Source organism: Gorilla gorilla, chromosome 17 (genome assembly GCF_029281585.2).
Source record: "Gorilla gorilla gorilla isolate KB3781 chromosome 17, NHGRI_mGorGor1-v2.1_pri, whole genome shotgun sequence".
Taxonomy (NCBI): Eukaryota; Metazoa; Chordata; class Mammalia; order Primates; family Hominidae; genus Gorilla; species Gorilla gorilla.
In genome coordinates this window covers 75,767,916-75,782,407 of record NC_073241.2, presented here as the reverse complement: position 1 = coordinate 75,782,407, position 14,492 = coordinate 75,767,916, and the positions used below count along the sequence as shown (strand labels likewise).

General features: G+C 46.5%; 1 protein-coding gene across 11 annotated transcripts in view; it reads left to right on the top strand.

The window, feature by feature from the left end:
- Nucleotides 1–14,492, top strand: part of LOXHD1 (lipoxygenase homology PLAT domains 1) — a 183,771-nt gene that overhangs the window by 111,807 nt on the left and 57,472 nt on the right. For 10 of the 11 annotated variants that reach the window (XM_063699192.1, XM_063699193.1, XM_063699194.1 and 7 more), the window contains 6 exons: nt 1,119–1,282; nt 2,424–2,528; nt 4,987–5,115; nt 5,902–6,066; nt 9,481–9,662; nt 13,363–13,479. In XM_063699192.1, the coding sequence (XP_063555262.1) occupies nt 1,119–1,282; nt 2,424–2,528; nt 4,987–5,115; nt 5,902–6,066; nt 9,481–9,662; nt 13,363–13,479 (862 nt within the window). The remainder of the gene's footprint in view (nt 1–1,118; nt 1,283–2,423; nt 2,529–4,986; nt 5,116–5,901; nt 6,067–9,480; nt 9,663–13,362; nt 13,480–14,492) is intronic. The other variant, XM_063699195.1, reaches the window with a different exon arrangement.

Genomic DNA, 14,492 nt, shown 5'->3' with positions numbered 1-14,492 from the left:
GAGCTTAGCACCCAGAGAGGATATTCCCAGACCACAGCGTCCAGAGATCCCAGGCATGGGCCAAGGAGAATGAAAGGGAAGGGAAATTACAAGAGCGACAATAGCAGTAGCAATGCTTACTGAGAGCCTACATTGAGCCAGGCATTTTTATAAGCATTTTATAAAGTTAACACACGTAATCCTCACAACACCCTATGAAATAGGCAATATTATGCTTATTTTATGGTACAATGAGGCACAGAGTAGGGTTGCCAGTTAAGTTTGAATTTCAGATAAGCAATGAATAATGTTTTTGTATAAGCATGACTCAAATATTAGATAGGACACACTTAAAACGTTATGCATTGTTTATCTAAAATCCAAATTTAATAGGGATTTTTAACTCTATTGGCTAAATCTGGCAACCCTAGCACAGAGAGATAAGGACACTTACTCAAGATTGCACAAGTATTAGTGGTAGAGCCAAAATTTAAACCTGGACAGTCTGACCCAGGGGAGAGTCCTTAATTACCCCACTGTGCCTCCCATCCCTGGCCCTACCTTCACTCTGTCCAGGCACCTCCCTTGTGCTGAGTGTTACCTCCATGCAGAGGGGTCTGACTTGGACCTCCCTTTCCTAGATGGCCCCAGCAGTCTTCTATGCCAGCTCCTCAGCCATACTCTCTGTACCTTCTGAAAGCATACATAATTGGCTCATTCCATTAAAATCCATTAGTTCAACACTTATGTATTGTGTACCTACTATGTACAACCCTCTCTACTAAAGTAGCCCTGGCTAGCAGATTCATTCTGGAAAGGGTTGGAACAGTCCCCGTATGTCCCTCTCCTTCTAGATACTTCCATCCAATATGACCCTGATTGAGGTGTGCTCCAGGCAGGTCACATAACAATTTTCAATGGAATGTCTAGAGACAAAGTCCCCAAGTTTGTTCTCTACCCCAGGCAAATGACTAATGAAGTGATTTCCAGGCTGGGTAGAATAGCAGGGCAATGCTGTTAGGGGCAGACAGGGGAGAGTTTGGGACCCCATAGAGGGCCTCTCATTCTCAGCCCATGACTGCTCCTGGACAAGACCTTTCTAAGAGGACATTCCAATCTTTCCCTATCCACCACCACAGGTACTACTTTCCATGCCAACGTTGGCTGGCAGTGGAGGAGGATGATGGCCAGCTGTCCAGGGAGCTGTTGCCAGTGGATGAGTCCTATGTGCTGCCACAGAGCGAGGAGGCGGGGGGAGGCGGTGACAACAACCCCCTCGACAACCTGGCCCTGGAGCAGAAAGGTTTTCTAAACTAGAGCTGATTTCTTTCTCCAGCACCCCTCCCCTCTGCCTCTCCCTAACCCTAAGTCTCCATCTTCCTTCCCTCCCCTGTGGGCTCTGGGAACTTCCTCCCTTGACAGTCTATTGTATTGCCCTCTCATTCCTCTGTGGCAAGACTGGGGAGGTAAAGGGGGCATAGTCTCACATATCTAGTGTAAGGCAGTATAAAGCACACAGCTTAGGAGTGAGTCAGAAATGAAATGGAATGGATTGGAATCAAATGGAATGAATTGGAATGGAGTGGAATGAACTGAATTGGGATGATTGGAATGGAATAGATTGGAATGAAATGGGATGGATTGGAATGAAATGGAATGGAATGGAGTAGAGTGGAATGGAATGGAGTGGAGTGGAATGGAATGGAATGTGATGGGTTGGAATGGAATGGAATGTATTGAAATGGAATGGAATGCATTGAAGTAGAATAGAGTGGAGTGGAGTAGAATGGAGTGGAGTGGATTGGAATGGAATGGAATGAGATGGGTTGGAATGGAATGTATTGGAATGAAATGTATTGGAATGGAATGGAATGGAGTGGAGTAGAGTGGAGTAGAATGGAATGAGTGTAGCCACTTCTGATTCAGTCTTGTGCCCTCCCCTATAGGCACTCAATGCATTTTTGTCAAGGGAAAGAATGAACAGTAACCTTCAAGAGTTCTATGATGATCGCCTGAAATATGCATCCCTAAAACTCCTCCCAGCCAGGAGGAGTCAGAATGGGCTCCTGGCTGCTGAGCCTCTGATCCTCAAAGTATCCCCTAACCATCCTATCAACTCTATTGATTGAAGGCTTCCTGTATAAGCCAGAGGCAGAGGACTCACATCTCTACCCTCTGGAAGTTTCCAGACTAATGGTGACTGCAGAGTAACACATGCTGAAAAAAAAATGATTCCTAGAAATTGCCAAGAGGAACATAGAAACATACTTATTACTAATCACTGGGCTTACAGATATAGGATTGAAGGGGCAAGAGAAAAATTGGAGTGATGGGGTAGAGGGAGTGAATCAAGGAAGCCCTTCTAGAGGAGGTGGCTGTCCTCTTTCCTCCTTTCATGAAAGGAACAATCTACAATTCATTGCTCTATACTATTCTCTTGGCAGATAAATCTACCACATTCTCAGTGACCATAAAGACTGGGGTTAAGAAGAATGCGGGCACAGATGCTAATGTCTTCATCACACTCTTTGGCACACAAGATGACACTGGTAAGAAAGCAGTGCAGGGCCAAGATTCACCCACATTCTTCCCCAGGGAGACCAGAAGACTCAGCAGAAATTTCCAAGGGGAATCCTAATTATGCTTTTGTCTCTCAATAGGATGCAAGCAATTAGCCCCATCGAGAAAGGCAGTTCCTTTTTTTCTAAAAATTTTCTTCTTCTCTAAGCCAGCTTTCTTTTTCTGTTCTAATGGTGAAGGTAGCCCTGACTCGACCCAATAACAATCTGGGACAAGATGGCCTTGCCCAACTTTCAATGAAATTCAGCCATGATACTCTCAGTATGAGGCACTCCAGGCATTGTAGAGTTGTTCAGGAGCCTTTGCCCAGGTACTCAGAGAAGGTGGTGTTTAGTGTTGGGTCCAGCCATCTGCTCACGCCACTGTCCAGCCATTCTGTTGAGTTTAGAGAGGAGTCAGTCAGTGCCTCAAGTAGTCATCATATATTTGCTCAAAATCCTGCAGGTCCAGAGCCTAGTGCCAAGCATTATTGAAGAATAAATGGACCTAACCCTTGACCATGGGGTGCTCATATCTACTACAACAATGTGCTGGTAGAGAGCATGGAGACTCTGAAGCTTGTCTGATTGGTTCAAACCTCCACTCCACCATTTATTAGCTGTGTGACATTGGGCAAGTTGCTTAACCCCTCTGTGCCTTAGTTTCCTCTATTTATAAAATGAGGATAAAATTAGTATGTGCCTTATAGAGTTGTAGGTCTAATGAAGTTGAACATGTACAACATTTGGGACAAAGTGGCACTCAATAAACATTAATTTACATCAATTATTTAATAGGTTGGATAAAGCAGATAATATATAATGATATAATTAGGTCATAACCTACAAATGCATGTGATTGCAATCATTCCTGAACCATGATCAAAGAAATTAATCGGCTTTGGCAACTGCTTTTATTATCTGATGCCTTTCTATGTGTTAGACAAATTCTTGAGCATCCAACAGTCATTAACTCATTAAATCCTCACAACAGCCCTACGAGGAAGGGACTAAGACCTGTCCTTTTTTGACATTTGGAAAACCAAGTCTCAGAAACATTACATAATTTTCCCAAGGCCACCCAGTGGTAAGTGGCAGAGCTAGGCACTGGACCAAGTTCTGTCTGTCTCTCTGTATACTTAAACCAGTCTGTAGTGAGTCTAGGAAAAGCAGAAGACTTTCTACATGAGGTGGGCCCAGAGCTGGGACTTATTGGGGTACAGGGACTTAAAGGCAATGCAGTGCATCCTGAGGCAGGAAGACATAGCGATGACTCTGAGATCACTTCAGTTTCAGACTGACACTGCAGGCAGTCTCAGGACTGATTATATATGTGAAATAGCTGGGGGTTGGGGCATTCAAATTCATCCCTCCTCTGTCATCCAGAGAAGATGTTCCAGAGATTCCCACATGTCCCATCCCTGAAGGAAATCCCATGTTTCCCCAGGGAACATAGAGTGTGGCTTTGTCACTGGCTGACTCTCCATGTAGAGAGTTGTGAGGGTATGGAGGTGGTGCAGCATTGACTTAGAGCTCCACCACTGTCTCCCGGATGATTTTGAGTAAGGTATCTCTTTCAACATAAACTGGAAATAAAAATGCACACCCTAAAGGGTTATTGTAAAACTCAATGAAAGAACACACACCAAAAAAGTGCCCACTGTGAGTTGAACAGTGAGAACACATGGACACAGGGAGAGGAACCTCACACACCGAGGCCTGTCAGGGGGTGGGGGGTTAGGGTAGGGATAGCCTTAGGAGAAATAACTAATGTAGATGATGGGTTGATGGGTGCAGCAAGCCACCATGGCACATGTATACATATGTAAAAAAACTTCATGTTCTGCACGTGTACCCCAGAACTTAAAGTGTAATAAAAACATTTTTTAAAAGATAAAAAGAAAATATGATGTATATATACACCATGGAATACTACTCAGCCATAAAAAGGAATGAAATAATGTCTTATACAACAATTTAGATGGAGCTGGAGCCCATTATTCTAAGTGAAGTAACTCAGGAATGGAGAAACCAAATACTGAATGTTCTCACTTATAAGAGAGAGCTAAGCTATGAGGATGCAAAAACATACAAAATGATATAATGGACTGTGGAGACTCATTGCGGGAAGGTTGGGAAGGGGATGAGGGATAAAAGACAACATTGGGTACAGAGTACACTGCTCAGGTGATGGCACACCAAAATCTCAGAATTCACTACTAACTCACCCATGTAACCAAAAACCACCTGTACCCCAAAAGCTATTGAAATAAAAAATTTTTAAAAATGCCCACTGTGCAAAGGTGGCCAATGGATGATAATTGCACAGTCTAAATTTGGTGGAAGTTCAGAAATTTGGTCATTTTGAAGAGGGATTAAAGGTTTGGGTCTGACTAGGCTTGAAAGGCCTCAGGTCCAGCCAGTCATGCTGGGGTCATCCGATCCACAGGAATGACCCTCCTGAAGTCCTCCAAGACAAACAGCGATAAGTTTGAGAGGGACAGCATTGAAATCTTCACGGTGGAGACGTTGGATCTGGGAGACCTGTGGAAAGTCCGGCTTGGCCATGACAACACAGGTGTGGCTTCCCTCCCCTCTGTTCCTTGCTAAGACTTTAAGGACCATGGACAGGTCCTTGTGGGCATCTGGGAAGGATTCTGGAAATTCGAATGCCATCTGTCTTCTGTAATGACACAGCTTCCTTAATCCCTTTAGCCCAGTAGAGCCCAGAGAGTCCTCAGCTGCACACAGAGTTTCTGGCCTAATTAGCCTAGAGCTGTACCTGGACACTGGTGATTTTTAAAGCCTTTATCAACCCCAGTGTCGGTAATTTTAATGCACAGCCAGATATGAAAATCTCCGATCTAACTCAGTAGTTCTTTGAGTGTGCAACAGGATCACCTGGGGTGTTATTAACTCACAGATTTCTTGGCTCCACCCCCAGAGCCTTTGATTCAATTGCTTCATTCCTATCATTGGGTAAGATTATAAAGCTTTTGTAAACACAGGCTCTTCCTGGCATCCTTGAGTTCTGTTTGAAGCCCCTTCTTCAAGGAAGGACAGCATCCTTGCTTCCTCTCAGTGCCCTCCCACCTCGGCCTCACCCTACTCTCCTGTCATCTCCTATTGATGCTATTTTACTCTTACTAATTTCACTGACAGCAGCCTGGAGTGTGATCCAGCTTCAACATCTGGGTGCACATTTTAATGGGAGTCACTTTAGCAATGCTGCAAGCAAAAGGGATGTCATGTTAATGGTATCAGCCAGCCACCTAAGGAAGGATGTCAAGAGTCCCTGAAGTTACCCACAGGAAATCATCTCTGCTCAGGTCCTTGATGGGTTTTGTGTCTCCTTTCTCTCTAGGCAAGGCCCCAGGCTGGTTTGTAGACTGGGTAGAGGTGGATGCCCCATCTCTTGGGAAGTGCATGACGTTTCCCTGTGGCCGCTGGCTGGCCAAAAATGAAGACGACGGGTCCATCATCAGAGACCTCTTCCATGCAGAGCTTCAGACGAGGCTGTACACACCATGTAGGAACCACACACGGCAAGGCCAGCCCTTCTCTGGGGCCCCATCACCAGCTACCCCAACTCAGCCCCAGTTCTTCCTTCAGGATTAACTGTGGGCCAGGCCCACCTTGAAGATTTTGGTCTTTCATCCCTGTCCTGAATTTTCTGACTCTGTGGGGGCTGTGGGCAGAGTTCTGGACCCAGGAAATGAAAATACGAAATTTATTCTAAACTCTACTCCAAGCTAGCTGGTGACAACATGTAGAGAGCCTAACCTCTTGAGGGTTCAGATTCCTCATCTGCAGCATAGAGATAATAATGCAGGATGAGAGCAATATCCAAAAGGAAGAAAGATAAAGGTCTAACTGAGGAATCATTATCAACCCTGTCACCAATCCTTACTCCAGTCATTAACATGCCAAATAAGCCAGCAGTATAAGATTTTCTCAGGTGGTATACATGACTGCCAGCCCCACAATGGCTTGAAAGGGCCCTCACTTATGGGTTGAAGGGAAACACAGCCTGGACCCTGCCAGACCCAGAATTCAAAAAGAAGGTGAATGTAATTCCCTTTTCTGGCTAAGGGGAAGAAGGGAAGGGAGTAATTTAGTGAAGTTTTGACACTTCCTTTCCACTGTCATCATCAGAAAGAATGTATTAAATGTTTATAGACGTGTAAGTATGTAGTACTATGTACTGGGAATCAAACTGAAATTAACTAAACTCTGAAAGTCTGTCTGAATTTGGTAAAATCTGAATAAAATCCAGAGCATATAATCTTTTCTAACTAAATAATAAACTGTACCACAAGATTTCCCCCAAACAACTCATACTTAATAGCATGTATCAGTGATGAACAAATTTTTGCCTAAAGCAATAAACTGAAATGAACAGATCATCAAAATATCTTCTGATCCAAAGTCTAAAATGAAGTGACATTTCTCTGGCTGGGCATGCCCAAAGCCAGCCCTGGATCCAGCCTCTATTCCCAGGAGTCACCTGCAGGCGAGGACAGACTCTGGCCTGAAAGATGTGCATGGGGTTGGCAGCAGCACTGGGTGGGACCCTTGAGGACAAACGTATCCATTTCTCCCTACATGCGCTAGGACATGCCATACCAAAAAAAAAAAAAAAAGATAAAGAGTTTGTATGGTTTGACTTTGAATATGTTCAGTTCCAGCCTGATATTAAAACTAACCTAAAGGGTGAGCTGTTCCTGCCCAGAAACTTCCAGGGGTTCTCCTACTGCTGGCCAGTCTCAGGAAAGCTCAGATTCTGTTGCCAGCTTTTCTGTTCAAGGCTTTCCAAGTCTTGGGTCAGGGAGAAACCCCAGAGGCTCAGAGGAAGGGACTGTATGCTGCAGAGATGACACCTCTGTTACTGGTTGAGCACCTAGCAGGGTCGAGGCTGTTTCCCTTCAACCTATAGGCGAGGGCCTTTTCAAGCCATTGTGGGGCTAGTGGTCACCTCCGTGGGCTGTCTCTTTCTGTTGCCTGTGGCTAAGCAGCAGTACTTATCTCTAGTTCACAGCAACAAGATTCCTAGAGGCTGGCAATTACAGGCTTTAAGGTCAGGCAAGCCTGGGTTTGAGTTCAAGTTCTACCATGTGACTTTGGGCAAGTTACTTCACCTCTCTGAGCCTTCGTTTTCTCATTTGTAAAATGGAGTGTAATAATACCTACTCCCTCAGGTCATTGTGAGGGTTAAAGGAGATAAGGACCACAGCATGCTCAGTACAGAGTCTGACATGTAGGAAGTCTTAATAAGTGATAACTATTACTACTATTACTACTGCAAGTATCACTACTACAGCCCTACAGCAAAGTAGCTATGATGATAAATGAAAACAATGTCTTCATCTGGAGAAGGTTAGGGCCACAAGAGAGAAGGAAGCTTGTATTGTGACTCCTTTCAAGGGCCAAGATTACAGGATAGAGTAGACATCCACTTGAACTGTTTCTCTGGGTTTTCAATATTCTTTTTTTTTCTTAATTTTTTTTTAGTTACTGTGACCCAGAGCAATTGTACACATTTATACGCGTATGCAAAAAATAAAAATGTCACAAAAATTGTACCCTCATTATGTGTGATATACAGTGATATTTTTCTATTAGATTTTTTCAATTCCACATATTTTTAAAAATATTGTTGACAACCCACTAAACTCATTTCACAACCTGCTAATGAACTAACCTATAGTTACTATAGCAATACATTGTTTCAGGTGGTCTCAAACTTTAGTATAAAGTATGAGTTAAATATTCAGATCCCTAGACCCATCCTGCAGAGAAACTAAGGCAGGGTTTGCAAATCTGCATTTTTTTTTAAGAGAGAGTCTCACTCTGTTACCCAGGCTGGAGTGCAGTGGCATGATCTCAGCTTACTGCAACCTCCACCTCCCAGGTTCAAGCAATTATCCTGCCTCAGCCTCCCAAGTAGCTGGGGTTACAGGTGCCCACCACCACGTCCAGCTAACTTTTATATTTTTAGTAGAGACAGGGTTTTGCCATGTTGGCCGGGCTGGTCTCGAACTCCTGACCTCTAGTGATTAGCCCACCTCGGCTTCCCAAAGTTCTGGGATTACAGGCATGAGCCACCACACCTGGCCTGTAAATCTGTATTTTTAACAAGCATCCCCAAAAGTTTCTGAAGCAAAGGTCTTCCACCCATGCATAGAGACATACTGGTCTCTGTTCACACCGGTGGCTTCCCACCAGGAAGCTGCTTGCTAACAGCACTGATTTGTCAACCCTCTTTCTAGGGGAGATAGTCCCTGGTGGGACCAAGTAAACCCTGGTGCAGCCCTCACCTCCTGCTATCCCCTCCCCTATAAAAGACCTGTGTAATGTGACAGAACCTGAATGAGGGGCTGGGTGTGAGGTGGATGGGTTGGGGCAGGCAGGCCATCTGGGAGCAAGTGAGAGACTGGGAGCAGGGGATAGGGAGAAGAGTGAAAGAATGCTCACTACCGTAGACTGGCCGATCCAGTCAGCAAGTTGCCCCCTGAAATCTAGTGCTCTTGTTTGTGGAGTCTCTTCAGCCAAGCACCATGTCGAGGGCACTTCACAGACAATGGACACTGAGGCTCAGAAGTAACTTGCCCAGATTACACCAATGGTCAAGACAGAGCTGGGATTCCAGCCTGGGCTTGTCAAATTCTGAAGCCTGTGCTTTCAACCAGTCTGCTACATGTGCTCTGGCATGTGAGAGGCTCACACACCCTGGTCTGAGGGGGTGAGGGTTTTCCATGGGGGCTGGGCAGGACAGGACCCCACCTGCAGTTGCTAGGCAACCTTGTGAAGGTCCAGGTCCCTGGGCAGCAGTTCCCCAGTGCAAGGGTCTGGGCTGGTTGTGCTGGTGAAGAACTGGCTCTCACCATGTTTGTTTTCTGTTCTCTCATCCACTCTGGCTTTGCCCTCTGACCACCACCCTCAGTTGTTCCTTACGAGATCACCCTCTACACCAGTGATGTCTTTGCTGCTGGGACAGATGCCAACATCTTCATCATCATCTATGGCTGCGATGCCGTGTGCACCCAGCAGAAGTATCTGTGTACCAACAAGAGGGAACAGAAGCAGTTCTTTGAGAGGAAGTCTGCCTCCCGCTTCATTGTAGAGGTACTTGGGCTCAGCAGGCTGTCCAGGGATGGAGTAGGTCAGACAGAGGGAGAGGAGAAGCCCTACCTTCAGGGCAGAACACATGCCCTTCATCCTGATGTGCTGCTATTAGAGAGGAAGGTGAGCAGCTCATCCTACCTTCCTGGGCCTCAGTACATCCAAGCAACCAGGGGAATGGTGAAGCTCACCCTGCTCCTACTGGACTGGTGTCAGGATCAAAGGCAATGACGAGAGACAGGACTTGGGAACACTAGAGGCATAAAGCCAACGGGCCTCTCTAGAGCTTCCAACAATAGACACTTATCCACAGGTGGAACATAGCTCCCAGACTTGCTGGTTGTGGGGTTCTGCTGATACTGCTAGCCAGGGAGAGGTGGAAATCCCACCACCAGTGGTCATGGGCTAGGGTCTCCTGCTCAGCTCTCAAGCTATGGTCAAACAATTTAATAGAGAAGAGCATTCTGTATGTTCCATGGCTTCCCATTAGGTCTTGACAATGGGGGTGCTGTTGTTCAGTGTTTACTGTGCATGTAGGTCATAGCGCCTTGGAATCCATATACTTCAATTTAGTGCATGCACACTGTGGCTGCCCTGTGTGCTCAGCTGTGCACTAGGTTGGGTGGGAGACGCAAAAGAAGGGGAGAGCTCAGATCCTGCCTGAGAGGGGCTTACGGACAAGTTGGGGACCCCAGTCCTCCCAACAAAGGTAATGAGAGAGTCTGGTGATGGTCATTGTCATGGACCCTGTGGGTCAGAGGGCACTGTCATAGGCTAACCCACTTAATTATCATAAAAACTCTGTGCTATAATTGTCCCTATGTAAATATGGGGAAACTGGGTCACGAGGTTTAGTTGCTTCCCTAAAACCACACAGCTAGGATGTAGTGGGAGCAGGATTGAAACCCAGGAGGACTGGCTCTGGAATATGCACTCTTAGCTACTGCAGTAGACAAGCAAATGGACTGAGCTTACTATCACTGTTTAGAGAAGGGAGAATGCTCCTTGGAAGTGGTGGGTTTGAGTTGGATCTAAAAGGGGGCATTAGCAGGGACAAGGAGGAAAGGCATTCCTAGCAAAGGGAACAGCATGGCCAACAGCTCAGAGGTGGAAATAAGCATGTGGCTTGAGGTTTGAGTAGAAGCCATGGGAGGAGTGTGATGTAACTTGGATAGATGGCAGTAATGAAGCAAGACTTAGAGGGGAAGCGCAGGAGACCCTGAAGGAGAAGAGCCAGGAGCCTCAGAAGGCTGGGCCCTCCAGGCAGTGGGATCTTTGGAGATGTGCTCCTTATTTTCTGATAGGAAACAAAGCCCAGGGCACCTTCCTTCTTCCTGGGCCAGTCTCTATCCCGGGGGACGCCTTGCTCTCTTCCCACCTTCTCTGGAGCAGTCAGCACTTGTGGGAAGGTCTGTCACCTTTGCTGAGTCTTTTAACGAGAAAATTTAAGGGTGATTCATTAATCCACACAAAGCTAACATCTCATCCACCCAAGATGTCATGGTGTGTGAGTCATCCAGGCCTGATGCCGTCAGTGGCTGAGGCTGTGATCACACCTCGGCATGACTTCCGGGGAGTTTTTATCAATGAAGTCCCCACTAATAGACAGCTATAATTTGCCAGTAATTTTTTGCTTTTTTTTTTTCTTTTCAAATCTCTCTGGATTTGGGGGGGAGTGTGAGAGCTGGGAAACAAATGAAAGGGCTTTGTCTCCTGGCCTCTGTCTCTCTGCCCACCTGTGTCCCTCTCTCTGCACTTCCCTTTTCTGATTGATTTTCACGTAGGAGGTAAAACGCTGAATTACAGAGTCGGTAACCCTGGATCTGATTCTGGCTCAGCCACTATCTCAGGAGGAAGCCGCTTCCTCTCTCTGTGGCCCCCTCCTAAGAAAAGGGGTTGACCAGGAAAAGAACAATAATGGCTAAGAGTTATTGAGAACATCCAAGGGCCAGCACAGTTCTAAGGACCTGATGTGTATCAACTCATTTAATCTTTATAACATTTCCAAGACATAGGTAGTATGATCATCCCATTTTACAGATGAGGAAATAAAGCGCAGAAAGGTTAAGCAGACTTACTCAAGGTGTCTTAAAACAGCAGAGCTGGGATCTAGACTCAAGAAGTTCAGTTCCAGAGCCTTCTCTGCCTAATTCTTTCACCTTCCAGAATACTGGGGTCCCTTCTGATGTTGATGTCCTCTGAGTCTTTCTCTGAGCCCACCAACCATGAGTAGCTGTCCCCTAAAGGCCACATTGCTCTCTGAGGCGTTAGAACTGAGATGACCACCAGGCGCGGTGGCTCACGGCTGTAATGCCAGCACTTTGGGAGGCCGAGGTGGGTGGATCACCTGAGGTCAGGAGTTCGATACCAGCCTGGCCAACATGGTGAAACCCTGTCTCTACTAAAAATACAAAATTTAGCTGGGCGTGGTGGCAGGCGCCTGTAATCCCAGCTACTCCAGGGGCTGAAGCAGGAGAGAATTGCTTGAACCCAGGAGGTGGAGGTTGCCATGAGCTGAGTTTGCGCCACTGCACTCCAGCCTGGGCGACAATGACAACAACAACAACAACAAAAACAGAGGCAGCCATCCTGTCCCATGCAACTTAGTGCTTAGAGGATTAAGGTCACAGAAGCCAGAGATTCTCCTCTGCATCCCATACCTGGAGGCTCCAGGTGGGAGAGAGAAGATGTTGTAGCTGCCCCATCCCCCGCCCAGTTCAGGGGCTCACCTGGCACACATGTATCAGCTTTTTTTTTTCAAGGGACTTTCATGCACACCATCGTGGTTAAGGCTCACCACCGCATTATGAGAAGGCCTGGCTGATTTTATCATACCCATTTTGCAGCTAAGGAAACACTCTTTTGTCCTTGCAACCAATGCTTATTGAGTACCTAGGTCATGGGCACCGTTCTAGGTTTTCGGGATACAATGCAGAGCAAAATGGTGCCTGCCTTGTGGTTCTCAGTGGTGAAAGAGATGGTAGGTGTCACACAAATAAATGAAAACTTACAACTATGAGAAGTACTCCAAGGAGGGGCTCCACTATGCAACAAGAGCCTGTCATGAAGAATATTAACTTTCTCGGGGAGGTTAAGGGCTTTCCTGAGGAAGTGATCATTGAGTTGAGACCTGGATTACGAGGTTGAGCAGGTGTCAGGTTAGGTGAAGAAGAGGAAGGCAGAGAGCCAAGCAAAGCATGTGCAAAGGCCCCGTGGCAAGGAATGTGGAGTTCCAGGGACTGGCATTTCTATGTGGGAGCACAGAAAAGGAGTGGCTGGAAGGTGGGGGACTCTTAGGGGCCTGGGGCCTTGAATAAGTCCACTTGGCAAGACAGGAGCATGGCACAGCCAGAACTCATCTTCTGCTACCCAGTTCAGTTCTCACACAGGGGATGAGTTGCTACAACAGTGAGCAGTGGCAGATGGGGAGCTGGGCTCCACGCTTAAGAGGGGTCCCCCTCCCAGAGAAGGTGGATTAAACCAAGTTCTGGAGTCAAGGCTGACTTTAAGAGAGGGGACATGAGGCAGAAGCATGGCATGTGTGTCAAGGACAATGGGAGCTGGCCTGGCTGGATAGTGGAGACGTATCAGGAGGAAATACAAAAGGACTCAGGGTGGATGCCCTGGGGAAGCAGGATGTTGCCGAGGCCATACTTTCCTGGATCTTTCAGCTAACATTCGGTGCCTTATCTCCTTTCCAAAGTTAGAAGATGTGGGAGAAATCATTGAAAAAATTCGGATTGGCCATAATAACACGGGCATGAATCCTGGGTGGCACTGCTCTCACGTGGACATCCGCAGGCTCCTCCCGGATAAAGACGTGAGTTGTTGACTGGTCTGTCCTGCTGTTTCTTTTGTCCCTTTCCAGAGCAGGTTCAAGGCAAATTCCCTGTAAGGACCTACTGGCTAGATCAGCCTTATTGAGATAAAAATCTCATAATGAAAATTCACCCAGTTCACTCAGAGTGCAGAAACAAGCTCTGGTCCCAAGAAGAATTTTCTAGAACCTGGTTTCGTGGTTGAGGAGGAGGGTCTGGGCATGTCTCTCCTCCCCACTTCCTAGGCCATATTACTAGTGATTGACCACAGTGCCCTTCCTGTAACTCAAGGTCAACTCACATAGAAAATCCACCCCAGACAACTTTAAAAACATTCTGAAGCCACAAAGGTATAAACCTAGGAGATAGATCTCAGCCATAGCTATGGATATGAATGAAGAGGGAGCAATTTTATTTTATTTTATTTTTTTGAGATGGAGTCTTGCTCCATCACCCAGGCTGGAGTGCAATGGCGCTCCACCTTCTGGGTTCAAGCAATTCTCCCGCTTCGGCCTCCCAAGTAGCTAGGACTACAGGCGCACGCCGCCGCGCCCGACTAATTTTTATATTTTGTTAGTAGAGATGGGGTTTCACCATGTTGGCCAAGCTGGTCTTGAAATCCTGACATCAGGTAATCCACCCACCTTGGCCTCTCAAAGTGCTGGGATTACAGGCATGAGCCATCATGCCCAGCCAGAGGGAGCAATTTTTAAATACAGAGCACCCCCCTCCTCTTACCCACTGAATCTGAATCTCCAGGATGGAGTTCAGATACCTATTTTTAAGTGACCCTGGGAACTCCAGCCTTTCAGAGCCAAACTCTGATGTGGTTGTGCAAGTCTTTAAGACTGATCTACTGAAATTGGGGCAAGGGGCTCTCCTGTGGCTTTTACATTATTTATGGGGCCCCATGATCCTTGTCCTTGGTCTCCGTGAGTATTGAGATGCTGATGAATCCCTGAAGTTGGCAGCTTTCACATTAAGGGCTAATTTTCCTTTTTCTGCCTCACCCCAG